The sequence below is a fragment of the Aedes albopictus genome, chromosome 2 (assembly GCF_035046485.1).
Source record: "Aedes albopictus strain Foshan chromosome 2, AalbF5, whole genome shotgun sequence".
Classification (NCBI taxonomy): Eukaryota; Metazoa; Arthropoda; class Insecta; order Diptera; family Culicidae; genus Aedes; species Aedes albopictus.
Window position 1 is genome coordinate 50,476,024 of NC_085137.1, and position 14,264 is coordinate 50,490,287.

A 14,264-nucleotide genomic window follows, 5' to 3' on the forward strand; every position below is an offset into this window, starting at 1 on the left:
GTTGCCGCCATCTTGGATATGGTCCGCCAATGTGGATTTCAAAATGGCGTCGGATATTCATGTGTGAGTCTTACTCATGAAGCCCGATCGATAGATACCTATATTGCATGATATCCGAAGGAGCATTGCCGTTAAATAGCATACATTCTGGAGTTTCGGCCGCCATCTTGCAACCTAAGCCGTCATCTTTAATTCTAATACGCCTACAACCGCCTTCACATCCTAAAGAATGTGTATGTCAAACTTGATTCAAATTGCTGGACGCATTCCAGAGCTATGCCGGCGGAACATTCATACATGTAATGCAAACATGGAAGCTTTACTTTTGTATGTATTGATTATAAATAACAACTCTGCCGGGCATGAACTAGAAATGATTCAACATTGTCAAGATTCCAGGGAAATAAATTTCTTTCGAATTGGAAAGAAAATGAAGCTCATAGATCGTGACAATATCTAATCTTTACAGCATCGTTATAGTGTATCATTGTACTTGCCTCACAATATACAAATTCATGCAATGGCAAGCAAAAAAAAAGCCCTTCAATTAATAACTAGAAATGCTCAAAGAACATAAAGTTGAATCGAGGCAGGACACTGGGCGGATAAGGGTTAAGACGTTACTACGGACAGTCCTTCGGTTTTCTTCGTCTCTCCCCCAATCTGCATAGGTAATTGCAGTAAGCTGCGGATTGCCAGATACCTACTGAATATTTCAAACGATTGTTTGAAGTGCCCTTGAAATAGCGTATGAAGCGCTTCACCGCCTCCCAGTATCTACGTCCAGGTAGGATTACTGCAAAACTTACCATGTAAATGTAGTGGGTTTCGTGGCCGAGCGGTTAGCGTCTTTTTTTTTTTTTTTTTTTTTTTTTAATTATGGAAGGATGGAATAAGAAGCAAAGGAAATATCTGGCCGGGTTGCTTGAACGATGTACGTTAAAGATACAACTGCTTCCTTTTATGGGATGGACAGAATCCTTTGAATTTCTCTTTGATTAGCTGGACAAATTGTTTGACCGAGTTGCACACCAGAATCACCGGGACAGATACAAAATTACCTATAGTTATTCTTAACAACTACATATTAGTAAAAATATTGATCTCGTGTCATTTTGAAGAGACCAGAAATGGAAAATACAGCAACACAGTTACCGTTTGCCGGAGATGTTAACCGTTATGTGGCCGGCAAACATTTTGCTTTTTTCTACACCGTGTATTTTAAATGGGTGCTGGGTACCCGGGTACCCTGCCGGCCACATAAGGGTTAAATATCATGTCACCATACAAAAATCCAGCGCATTACTAAAAATAAAGTTCTCCGCCAATCACCGACCGTGCCCTACTGATATTGTCAAATCCGTACCAACTTTCTGATCCTTCAGTCCTCACTTGGAAAATACCCTCTTCCCATCATAGGTATTCCGTTTGTGCCAACAGAGACTATTCAGACATTACATCCCTTTACCATTAGCTTTTAACTGCCTTGCACTTTTCTAGCCACACCAAAATCTGCAAAATTCAAATGAAATAAACTTGGTAGATTGACACTACTCGATTTATGCAGGTAGCATTCTGTGGAAGCAAGTGATTTTATTATAAAACCGAGTTAAATTACATTACATTTCAACAATAAATAAGTTGTGCAGGCATCTGTGGTTACAGCTTTCGTACTAGCGAAATTTCTTTCCAAAGTCTGACAAGCATAAAGGCCCTATTGCTTGGCATTAAGGCATCCGGTTGACACAAACCAGTTTTACTATAGTGGACGAACTGGCGATGTCTACTGGCTAACATAGATCTCATACTCGGCGAAAGCCATCTCCTGTCCGCCATAGGGAATGTAGCACACTCCATGCGACTGTTGGACCTTGCCAACCGTCATAGTGCCCTCGTGCGAAACACGCCCAATAAAGAGAGGCTCCCCATCTTCACTTTCGCCCGCTGGAATGGCATTTGGAGGGATTTCTCCACCGCTGGTCGGCACAAATACTCCGTTTCCATCGCACAGCACTTCGTATTCCTCTTTGGGGTTCTCCACTCCACCCCAAGCTACGTACGCTACTCCATGCGAAGGAACCAGCTTGCCCGGAATAATGGCTCCCTCGTGCTGGGCACGTGCAATGTACATGTCTTCGCCGTCCGCTCCTCCGACGACAGCATTCGGAGGAACTTCTCCGTTGGCCGCTGGAATCCAGCAAGCCGCATTGGACGATACCAGGGCCGCTGCTACCGGAGCCGACGGTTCCGGTTCGTTCTGTTCAATGATCCACGATCCATTTGCTCCCCATCCGGTGCACACGCCGACGTAGTTGATGTCATACGCATCCGGATTTTCGTAGGACAGGAATGCAGCGGCGGCTCCCTCCATGCCAACGGTGATTACCTAAAATCGAAAAAAGTTATTGTTAGCAGGAACGTTAGCATGTAATTCCAGAGCTACCTACATTATCCATCCACTTGACCCAGAATCCCCGGAACTCGCCCGCGTTCAAAATGTCCGGAGTGTCGACCTCGCACACGTCCGGCTTGGCGCGGTTCTTCCGGATGACCGATTTGGTGTTCTTCCAGCCTCCGATGAACACCTCCAGCATGGGTTCGGATTCTGCTGGGCCGCTGGTCAGCGCCAGATGGGCATCGTTCGGAGCGCGAACCTTGAAGTTGACCACTCCTTTGCTGACCGGGAAGAACTGGTACTCCAATTTGTCTTCGGTGTTGAGTTCTGGAAAAAAAATGAGTAGTCATAGAAAAATTGCAGTGCTATCTATACTGGACACGATAGATTACAAATCGTAGCTTTGTTTAATGAAAAAAGTTACTGTTACACCCGTAGACTTTAGCATCTAAACTCAAGAACAGTTTGGATGACCTAGGATATCCAGAAAATATATTCAGCTTCATAATTTACCCTTGTTATGCTGTTGCGTACCAAAACTACATAAATACGTGGAAAAACTCTATTATAACGCTTGGAAAAATTCGGGCTTCAAAGGGTAAGTTGCTAAAGTTGTCCAAAGTTTTGCTCAAAGAGTACAACATTAAACAAAAAATCATAATACCCTCGCTTTTCGCACCATTTCAGTGCAGAAACGGGGAATTTACCTTCTCACTATACAAAAATTCTGCTCATTACTATAAACCTAGTAGATCATCGATCGTGTGCTATTGATATAATAAGAAAAAAATCTGAAAAGTAATCTTATAGAAAACAGGCAACACAAATTAGAAATAAGCTTAATATGCATAAGATCAAATAAGCAGATTACTGTCACTCTAAGTGAAGAATTCCTCAATGTAGTTTATCACACGGTGACACTAATTGCAATTTGTTCTAATAACAACGATTGTCACGTGTGCGCGAAATAAGATCTCCTCCCACACAGACAACTCGCATCATCATCACTTCCTACAGTTCAGTGATGCGCTCGAGGCGTGGCCACGAATGCCACCCCATAGACACGTCATCTTCCACACTTTTCGTCATGTGACTTGACGCAGCACAGCATAATTTGCACATTTCGATCAAAACAACATCAAGCACGCATATGTAGGTACCTTCGAACCAGCAACGGCTGGTGATCTTTTCTTCCACGATCCCGACGCAACCGGTTTCTTGCTTACTTTTCGGACTTTCAGCAGTCGGGCTGCTGATAATGGCCGGGTTAGATACAGCACCAGGATTTTGTTCATGCTGATCAACCGATTGCTGAGGAGGCTGATTGCCATCATCAACAGCGTCGTTTGGTGGGTGAGCCACAGAAGCGTCTACTACGAAGCCAGCAGGTTGGTGCGTTGGTGGTTGTTTCTTTTCCTTAAGCCTACGATGGGACGCAAAACCTGTGAACAGGGTGAAATGCTGTTGACGACGGTTTTGTTGCAGCAGTGTGACCGTGGTTTTGAAACGCCATTAGCATTCCGAAACAAGCTAAAGCCTACTCAATGAATAACTATAAGCTATAACAGAAGCACATGCACAATCTGGCTACAATGCATTGGATGGAAGTATAGAGTTATGCATCGGAAAGCTAATGTTTATGACCCAGTCAGCAGCACTGCTGACAAATGCACGACTGGCTCGGGGTCCAGCTTCGACCGTAGGTATGCGGCGTTGAATCAGCTTCTATTTTTAGTTCTGACTCCCCCAATGTGCTGACTTGATCGAGCGTGGATGGAGTGCATGTCAGCTGAAATTGCATGATGCATGCTATAGGGTGAAGTTCGCAAAGGGGCTGTTCATAAACCACGTAGACCAAGTTTTGGTCATCTCAGACCCCCCTCCCTCTCGTAAACTTTCGTTTTCGTCCATACAAAAATTTTGAAATTTGTATGGAGCGTAGACTTTGTCCAGAACACCCCCTCCCTCCAAAAGGTTTTCGTGGTTTATGAATAGTCCCAAATGAGTAAGCCAATATGCCTGGCGGAACATTTTTGAAAGAGAGTCTGTTTTGTTTCTTCTGTGTTTCGTTCAATCTTTGCTTAGAAAGATAGTTAAAAGATTGTCTTTTGATCTGTACTGTAAAAGTTGTCGAATAGTTATATGTATGTTACGTCGTAGTAATCCAAAGAGAGAACAAATAGTCTCTCTTTTGCAAATACAGTACCAGTAGTACGAGATCATGTCATTATCTGTTACCAGTAGGGATAAAGAGTAATCGTCGCACCTTCTTTGTTGCTTGTTTTGTGCCTCTTTTGTCTGACAATTCTCTTCACTGAGTACTACACGTATATCTCGATCTAGTGGACCCTCGATTATATAGGCCCTCGATTTTATGTACATACTTCGATTTTATGCACATTTTTAATAGTCAATTAGTTTAAAACTTGCAGTTTGTATTATTACAGTAAGGACTGTTCAATTTATAAAACGGACAACTTTCTTGTGCGATATCTTTTTTATTTTTCAATAATATCATTATCAGTTTTTTTGCATAACTTTCTAAAGTTATTCTCAAATGTAGGAAAAATATAACATTAAGCAAAATGTTCTTTATTGTGTAACTGAAGCGGTTTTCGTAAAACATCAAGAAAACCCCATTTCTCAAAATTCGACATAACTTTCCACATACTTAACATGCACTTTTTCATGAAGTTTTTGATGTATTGGAATCTAATACTATCCTACTAAAGGTAAAGCTCATTAGTTGGTCAGTAATAATGCACCAAGCAGTTCCCAGCTTGATATAGTAAGTTGCCTTGTTTTCATAGAAATTACTAAAAAATGTTCATATAAGTCCTGTGTTGCAATAGCATCACGGATTCGGCTAAAAAATTGTCCAGAGTAGTAGAATATTGCTCTCTGAATGATAGATAAGAAAAATTTACTTTTAGTTGCATTTTTCATCGAAAATTTAATCCACAAAGATGGTCATATTAAAAAAAAATCATACTTTTTGCTCCATTGATGCAGATTTTCGACTCTAGCGAATCTTGTTATTATTTATTTTCAACAAAGTTGGTCCTATGTTATTGTACACCTTCTTTAATAATAATCGGATGCAAAGTTTTTATTTCCAACATCATTGTTATGCAATATTTGCATTAGGTTGCATTGTTATTTGGAAGAACCTTCAAAAAATGAAACTGTTTTGATTACTGTGTCTGTAATGGCGCACAGTAACCAAACCAGCAATGCTATTAAGAAGCAGTTTCCTGCATTTAACACCACATCATTCCCACTTTCGACTGGATGATTAAAAAAATTTGATTATTTAATATTTTCATGCCCTTTTTTCTTTACAATTGAATTTTATTCAAAAAATCGAATCTCACTTAAGACTTTGATAACTCAACACTTAATTTTCAAATTGAGTTTAATTTTGCCAGAATGTTTATTACTCATACTGCTGCAGCATGGCACATACTTTTCTGGTATTAAAAACGATATACCATATGTAAACAGTGATTTTATATATATTTTCAATTTTCAGCAATCGAAAAATTCACCTCATTCTATAGATGGAGTTTCTGAAGAAACACCTGGAAACCCTTGTTGAAATACCTAACAAAATATCTTTAGATATTTTTGGAAAACAATCCTGAAGATATCCCCTAATAAAACAAATTTTCAATATATTCCTGGAAGAATCCATAGCGAAATTCCTAGAGGTACGCTTGGAATTTCTGAGAAAATGCATAGAGGAATTTGAGATGATATCTCTGTCTCTGTGTGAATTTCTGCAAGAATCCTTATACAAATCTTTGAAAGAATCTGTAGAAACATTCTGAGGGAATCCTTGGAGGGTTTCCTAAGACATTCTTAAGAAATCCTTGGAGCAATTTCTGGAAGAGAAATGTCTTGGAAGAATATCTAAAGGAACGTGAAGATATCTTGGGAATTTCCTTAATAACGTCTTGTCGAATTTCTAAAGCAATCCTTGGAATGCTTCTGAGAACATTTTGAAGGAGTTCTGAATTTGTGATTCTTAATGTATCCTTGAACATTTCCTAAAAAAAACCATGGGAAAGTTCATGAAAGATGAATGCTTTGAAAAGTTTCTGGAGGAATCTCTATAAAAAAAAACCCTTAAGAGATTCTGGAGCAATCTATGCAGGATTTTTTGAAAGGAATTCTTGAAGTATTTTCCAAAGGAATACATGCAACATTTTTGGAAGCTATCCGTGCAAGACTTTCTTAAGGAGTTTTTGGAGAAATTCTGAAGTCCCTAGAGGATTTTGTGAAAGAATTTTTGACTGAATTGCTTCAGGATTTCCTGGATTGAAGTAAATCCACGAGGGGTTTCCAATAAAGCCCTTAAAAGAAGCCAATAAAGCCCTGCAGAAGAGATTTTTTAAGGAAATCGTGAAAGTTTTTTTTTTTAAATAAATCCTTGGATGAATTTCTGCAAATAAAAACAAATATCTAAAAATCTGTGGAAGTTTTTTTGAAGTAACCCTTGGAGAATTTGTAAAGAAATCTCTGGAGATATTTCTGAAGAAATTATTAGTCGAATTTATAATAAATGCCCTGGGTGATTTTCTGAAGGAATCCCTCTAAAAACTTATGAAGGAACCCCTAGGGCAGTTTCTATAGGAATCCCTGCAGAAAATTCCCGAATGGATCTCACATTGTTTCAAAGTGTCCCTGGAGGTATTACTAAAGTTATCCCAGGCAGATTTTCTGACATAAATTCAGATTAAAAAAAATCCCGAGAGTCATTTCTAAAGCAATCTGCAAACGGAGAAAGTTTTGGGATAAATTTTAGGAAGATTGTTTGAGAGAACGCTTAAAGGAATTTCCGAAGAAATTTTTGGGAAAAAAAATATAAAAATTCCCGAAAAAATAGGGTAAATATCTAAAGGATTTTCTAAAGAAATTTTTGAGTTTCACAAAGACTTCTGTATAAAAGAAATTTCTGAAGGAGTCTCTGAACAAATTTTTGAAGCAATCCTCGGAGGAATTGCTGCTCAAATTCATGGATATTTTTTTGAAAAAAAATGGAGGAATTTCAGAAGTTAATCATGCAAGATGCATTGACAGAATTATTTATGGAATTCGTAATATATAGGAGGAATTTCAAAACTAATCCCTGAAGATTTTTTTCGAATGAATCCATGGAATATTTTTTGAAAGAATCCGTGAGGGAATTTTTAACCGAATACTCGGACAAATTTCCGCATTTTTTTTTCAAATTTTTTTGGAAGAATTTCCAAAATAATTTTTGGTAGATTTATACAAATACATTCTCCAAACGAGTGCCAAGAGAAATTTCTGAAAAAATATCCAGATGAATTTCTGAAGTAATCCCTGGGCGAATATCTGAAACAATCTCTGAGATGATTTGTGAAAAATCATGAAGGAATTGGTGAAGTAATTCGTGTCAGACTTCGTAAAAGACTTCTTTGTAACACTTCTAGAGGAACACAAGGAATATTTTCTGAAATACAGGGGATAGACAAAATGATCGGGACAGGCAAAATTTTCACTTTAAAAAAAATAATCAACTAGCTGTACCTTTTCGAAAAGTGCATCAAATATTCTCAAATTTTACTGTAAGTTCATCAACTAGTTGTGCATCAGTGGTCCAAATTTGGGAGAGATCGGGCCATTCTCCACGAAGTTATAAAGATTCTTGGAAAAGGTAAAATTATCCGATAGCCAACTTTGAGCTGTTATATCTCCAGATTCAATGAACCGAATGCAATGAAACTTTGATCATTTATGACTTATATAATGAGCTATGAAAAACCGTTGATTTAACTTAAAGTTCTTAACACGGAAGAGAATTATAACGATTGGATTATTTTTCTAATAAAACACCACTTATCCAAAACTTCAACATCGTTTCAAAACTTAAGATGCAAATTATAGTTCATTCAATTTCCCTCTAATTGACTTACACTATCCGCCATAAATATGGAATCGCGTATTGCAACACTCATACTGAATATTGCAGCACCCAAAAGAGTTTGGCATCACCCTAAAATGTGAATATTTCAGGTCTTTGAGGCACAAATCACTTATGACCCCCCTAATTCTCTTTCAAAATGCAACTCGTACCCACAACCTAATTGGTTCTAGGTTTACACACTTTTTCCTCCTTATTTTGGGTGATGCCAAACTTTTTGGGTGCTGCAATACTGAGTATTGCAACGATTCCATATTATTGGCGGGTAGTGTATATATAAATGTGTTTTGAAGGAAAGTAACAACATAGCCGTCAACAAATTGAAAAAGTAATGGAATACATAGTAAAAATAGACCAATTTACTAAAAAATCGTGGAAAAAATAAAAACGCTATAACTTTTTCTCTTGTACAAAATTTCAAGTTAAGTCAAATGTTTTCCAGAGTTCATTATATAAGTAATGAATGGTCAAAATTTCATTGCAATCGGTTCATTAAATCCAGAGATATAACAGCTCAAAGTTGGCCATCGGATAATTTTACCTTTTTCAAGAATCTTTATAACTTCGTGGAAAATTGACCGATCTCTCCCAAATTTGGACCACTGATACACAACTAGTTGATGAACTTACAGTAAAAATTTGAGTTACAGCTAGTTGAACATTTTTTGAAAAGTTGAAATTTTGCCTGTCCCGATCATTTTGTCTATCCCCTGTAATCGAAAATGATGTTTTGATTTGGAAAGTATTCTTAGGAGACCGTTGTTGACCCATAAAGTTGAAAATTTAACTTTTTGAATTTTTTGGGACATTTAAGCAAATAACCCTATTGTGTATGTCCAAAAGATAAAAGATTTCAATCGTAACAAGCTAGCAAGATAGTGGTTTATTTGTTATTTAACATACACGGACACGTTCAATGCTTCCAGTCAGCTCAGTTTCCATGCAGTTGTTGTATGTTTTGGTACTTTTTGGTGTACAATTTAAATAAATTTTATGTAAAATTCAATTGCATTGACGACGGTAATGGTACCGCGTAAAAAAACCGCGTTATTTCAAAAACCGCGTACCGCGTAAAAAATCTTCAGTGATATATATCATAGGTATACCTATACGCATAACTGTCTCATATGAATAGAAAACCCAGCAAATTTGGGACTGATATGCGATCATAGGCATAATAGACTTTCGATAACTGCAAACTGCAAAGTTCGATAAGAGCAATCATTTTGCCGATGGACTTTTAGTTGCATTGATGTGTTTCTGAAGTTATAGCTTCAGATAGCTAAAAAAGAATGCGATTTTGAAAACTATTGGATAAGTAGATAGAACATGGAAAACAATTATTAGATGACATATGCAAATGTTATGCGGGATAATTTAAGTGTGCCCAATGTTACAAAGCAAATAAATAACAAACACATCAGGCGTATTTCGTTTAAAACGTTGCATTGTTTCTATATTAAAACACATAAACGAGCACATACCATGCGCTAGCAGTATCCCGTAAATTTACGACGAGTCCAAATACGTAGGGTGAAGGCATTTGCATTGTGCATGATACACACGAAACTATAGTTGTGTACACATATGTATGTAGATAGAGACTTTTTACGTGACACGTATTGATGATGCACCATCTGTCTGGGACTGGACAGTACATTCATCGTGATATTGCATCTAGGCTACGTGTATGAGGCCACGAGGCCGTTCATCGATTACTTTCAATTTAGTAAGGGAAATGGAATGAACAATCATCACCCTAGGCTTTATCAGAATTTTCAGATTATTCAATTGTGTAGAGATGCATGAATCCTGAAATGGCGACAATTGTAACGTAATTTTCGTACAGTCCCTCCCTATAGTAAAACTGATTTCAATCCAATTCTACGTAGTTAGATGTTCGACAGGTTAAGTGATGTTAATTTATACCGGGCTTGCTCATCTACGAGTGACGATCTTTTAGATTTGTTTAATTAGGTACATTGTAATATGCTGAGTATGTGAGTGAGCTCATGAACTGCGTGTTATTTATGTTATTTAAAAAAGCGATGCTACGATGCAAATTGAAAAAAAAAAATGTTCGCTATCCATTTCCCATTGAAAATTATTACAAAGCATAAATCTTTCCAAATCTCCTTCTTCAATCTGAGTAGAATTGCTAGAAGCTAGATAGAAGATACTGAAAGAACCAAGCATCGAATCATTGGATGCTGGCGAAGATGATGTCATCGCTCATCTCGCTCATGCATCGAAGCAAAGAAAACAACGATTGGCTCCTCTCTGTTGCTGTCTATTCACTGTGTGAGCAATCACAAACCGCGATGCGGTGTATAGACTTCTCAACTAGAGGCGGATGAGCGTTAACCGGTAAGGCGTGTTGCAGCTATGTAGGTATGTAGTTTGTATTCGTCGTAATAACAAACTTACGACACTATGCTCAAATCCAGTCTTACCCGCAAATGTAGGATAATTTCATTAGCATTCATGTGTGAATCCAATGTAAAGTATTACTTTCAGTTAAACTCAATAGTTTCCTCCGACTGTAAACTGGGATGATGGCAAATGACTCAAGCAGAAAAATCGATCCAAGGCGAATGTTTGTAATACAATACTGCAGTAGCAGGAAATTTAAAGTATTTTTAGATCATCATTTCTTTTTGCTTCGTTCTCATCTTTTCACACATGTGTATAGGAACCACTTCGGAAGATCGATTTTCGCCGGTTCGTGGTCATTATCAATTATTTCACTTCCAGCTGCATCTACACATATCTGTACGATTCAATTTTGCCCTAAGGCTACGCAACCTACTAGCTTTCTATCTTAATCATCCAAAGCCACCAAAACGACAACCATATGAAAATAACTACCGAAATATCTTCGCCCAACGGTAAAATCAGTAACAAATTTTGAAAACGACGTATAATCAATGCTACACCATTGATTATACGTCGTTTTCAGAATTTGTTACTGAAATCAACTTATATAGTGCAATGGAAAGGAAAGTGCCCCCATACATACCGATGTTGTTGGCCATTTTTATTGTTTCTGCACTGCTACGGTTCACCAAAGCCCACTCACTAAACACTTGGCTGGTTGATGCTTCTTCTTACAGCAGTTGTTGCAATTTTTTGATGACCGAATTAACCCCGTTGTGATGTGCCGGTTAGAGGTGTGCAATGCAACCACACGCGATTGTAGCTAAAGTTTGACTAGACGACAAATTCCGCTGATTCCGGCTTTTCAGTTATACAAATCCGTGAAACTGTGCTCTTTTACGAGAGAGTGTTCTTTCCTGCGAGAGAAGAGAGAAACGTTCAAATGAAACGCCAAGTCTTGATAGAAGACAGGTCTATTTACAGTAGCGACCAATGGTATATCAACCTACAACAACAACGAGTTTCTATGATGCGTAAAATGTTATGCATGGAACAGTTCATTTGAGTTGAAATATGCAAAACCCGTTTCGAATACGTAGCCCATTTGATTTTAAAGGAGAATAGAGAAGAAAGGAAAACTTCTAATATACTTTTAATAATTTATCTAGAAAACATTCCACGCATTTTTGTTAAGTATTAAGAGAGCTCTACTAAAAACTGATCCACGACAGAGCATCGACTCGTTTTTATCTATTTTATAAAATTTCAATATTTTCAATAGTATTTTAAATGTCATTCACAAATAAATATATGCATTAAATGTGTAGTTATTCTAATGAATGTGAAACAGTGTTGTAAATTAAAGTTTTTTTTTCCATAGATTTTCTACTAAAGACATACAGTGCATTGCAGTGCTCCATTGATTGTGATAAAATCGCCCAAAAATTTATACGAATATATCTTAGCATCAACCATGCTAAAAACAAATGGAAAACTTAGATGATTGTAATCATTTCACATTATAATGGACCATTGAAGTAGGGCGGCATTTTTAAGAAAGCACGATTAAATCATATTACTCTTTGGGTAACAAAATTTCCTTTCAAAATAGGAAGCAATCAGTGAAGTACTAGATTGAAAGTAGTGAGCTGGATTTTTGTCACTAAGTTGTTGAAGTTGCAAGAAATAAATAATACAACAATACAGTTACCCAAACTTTTGCTCAAACAGCATCAAATTAGGCAAGAAATCAAATAACCCAAGCTGTTTGCACCATTTCATTGCAGAAACGGAGAATAGGAAGCAATCAGTGAAGTACTAGATTGAAAGTAGTGAGCTGGATTTTTGTATGGTGAGATGATCAGTTCTCCGTTTCTGCAATAAAATGGTGCAAACAGCGTGGGTTATATGATTTCTTGCCTAATTTGATGCTGTTTGAGCAAAAGTTTGGGTAACTGTGTTGTTGTATTATTTATTTCTTGCAACTTCAATAACACAGTTACCCAAACTTTTGCTCAAACAGCATCAAATTAGGCAAAGAATCATATAACCCACGCTGTTTGCACCATTTCATTGCAAAAACGGAGAATTGATCATCTCACCATACAAAAATCCAGCTCACTACTTTCAATCTAGTACTTCACTGATTGCTTCCTATTGATCATCTCACCATACAAAAATCCAGCTCACTACTTTCAATCTAGTACTTCACTGATTGCTTCCTATTGTGGTAAACTTTTGCATCAATTTCACCAAATGTTCACGACAGATATCCTAATTCATTCGGAAATATCATGGGGATGAACACACTCAATCCTGAATTGCCTGTTCAGCACTTTTTTGACGAAAATAGAACAGCAGAACTATTTCGGTAGCTTCGGTAATCAATTTTACTGAAGTTCAGTACACCAGCTGTCAAAACCGGGTACAAAAGGTAAACAATGCAAAATAGCTGTATTCAGCTGTTCCATTTTCGTCAAAAATTTACCGAACACGGTATTCTGAATTAAGTGTGAAGATATTCTGTTTTACCATGAATCTGCAACGACGATTAGTTTTCGGATGAATAATATACAAAACTAGGTCAATCTATATATATAAAAATGAGTTTGAAGTCCCTTTGAGGCAACAAAAGTCACGAACGGCTGAACTGATCAGCATGACTCTTGCACGGTTCGATTCGTATTCGTGGTGGCTGTGTTTATATGTAATAAAAAGTAACGAAAATCAACTAAAAAGTAGAACAACTGTGAAAGTAATGATTTTTCATGAATCGAGAAGAAATTCAACAGGATCGAAATGAAACCAATCTAGAGTGCTGTGCTAAAATGACCTCCACAGTTGTCAAACCACTTCAACCTGGCAAGACAAAGTTTGCCGGGACAGCTAGTCTATATATATAAAAATGAGTTTGAAATTTCCTTTGAGGCAATAAAACTCAAGAACGGATGAACCGATCAGCATGACTCCTGCACGGTTCGGTCCGTATTTGTGGTGGCTGTGTTTATATGTACAAAAAGTTACGAAAATCAACTAGAAAAATAGGAAAATTGATAAAGTACTGATTATTCATGAGCTGGGAAGGAAATCAACACAATCGAAACGAAACCAATGTAGAGTGCGGTGCTATTTTGAGCTCAACAGTTGTCAAAAACCACAACAAGACGGCAAGACAACGTTTGCCGGGACAGCTAGTAATATATAAAACTAGGTCAATTCCAGTTGATTCAATTCGGGCTTTTTTGCATAAAGTTCTGTTTTTGTCTACTTTCCGCTGTTGACGTTTTTGACCAGTTTGTTTCGTCCTATGTCTACTAAGTAAACTTTCGACCGAGCACATACTAAAATTGGAATTATTTGCTTTGTATATAATTATTAAGGTTGTACTTTTTCCCTTGCCGTTTTTCTCATGAGTATCCATTCTGCCCCGACAATACTCCACTGCACGGTGACGTCATCAAGAAATCACTCTCTTTCTTTCCTACGGGAAATTAGAAAACAACAGGACCAACACCTGTCAAATTTGACAGATACTGTTGTTTT

General features: G+C 37.5%; 1 protein-coding gene across 2 annotated transcripts; it reads right to left on the bottom strand.

Annotated features, from left to right (window-relative positions):
* Positions 1 to 1,554: 1,554 nt before the first annotated feature.
* Positions 1,555 to 11,588, bottom strand: LOC109421536 (uncharacterized). Of its 2 annotated transcripts, XM_062849677.1 has the most exons (4): positions 11,365 to 11,571; positions 3,556 to 3,837; positions 2,448 to 2,722; positions 1,555 to 2,386 (listed from the first exon to the last, which is right to left on the bottom strand). In XM_062849677.1, exons 1-4 carry the CDS (start codon positions 11,378 to 11,380, stop codon positions 1,784 to 1,786), a joined length of 1,176 nt encoding a protein of 391 aa, XP_062705661.1. In that variant the 5' UTR covers positions 11,381 to 11,571; the 3' UTR covers positions 1,555 to 1,783. The 2 variants fall into 2 exon arrangements, with proteins under 2 accessions (XP_062705661.1, XP_029727097.1); XM_029871237.2 differs by lacking the exon at positions 3,556 to 3,837 and having other exon boundaries at positions 11,365 to 11,588.
* Between the last annotated feature and the right edge of the window lie 2,676 nt (positions 11,589 to 14,264).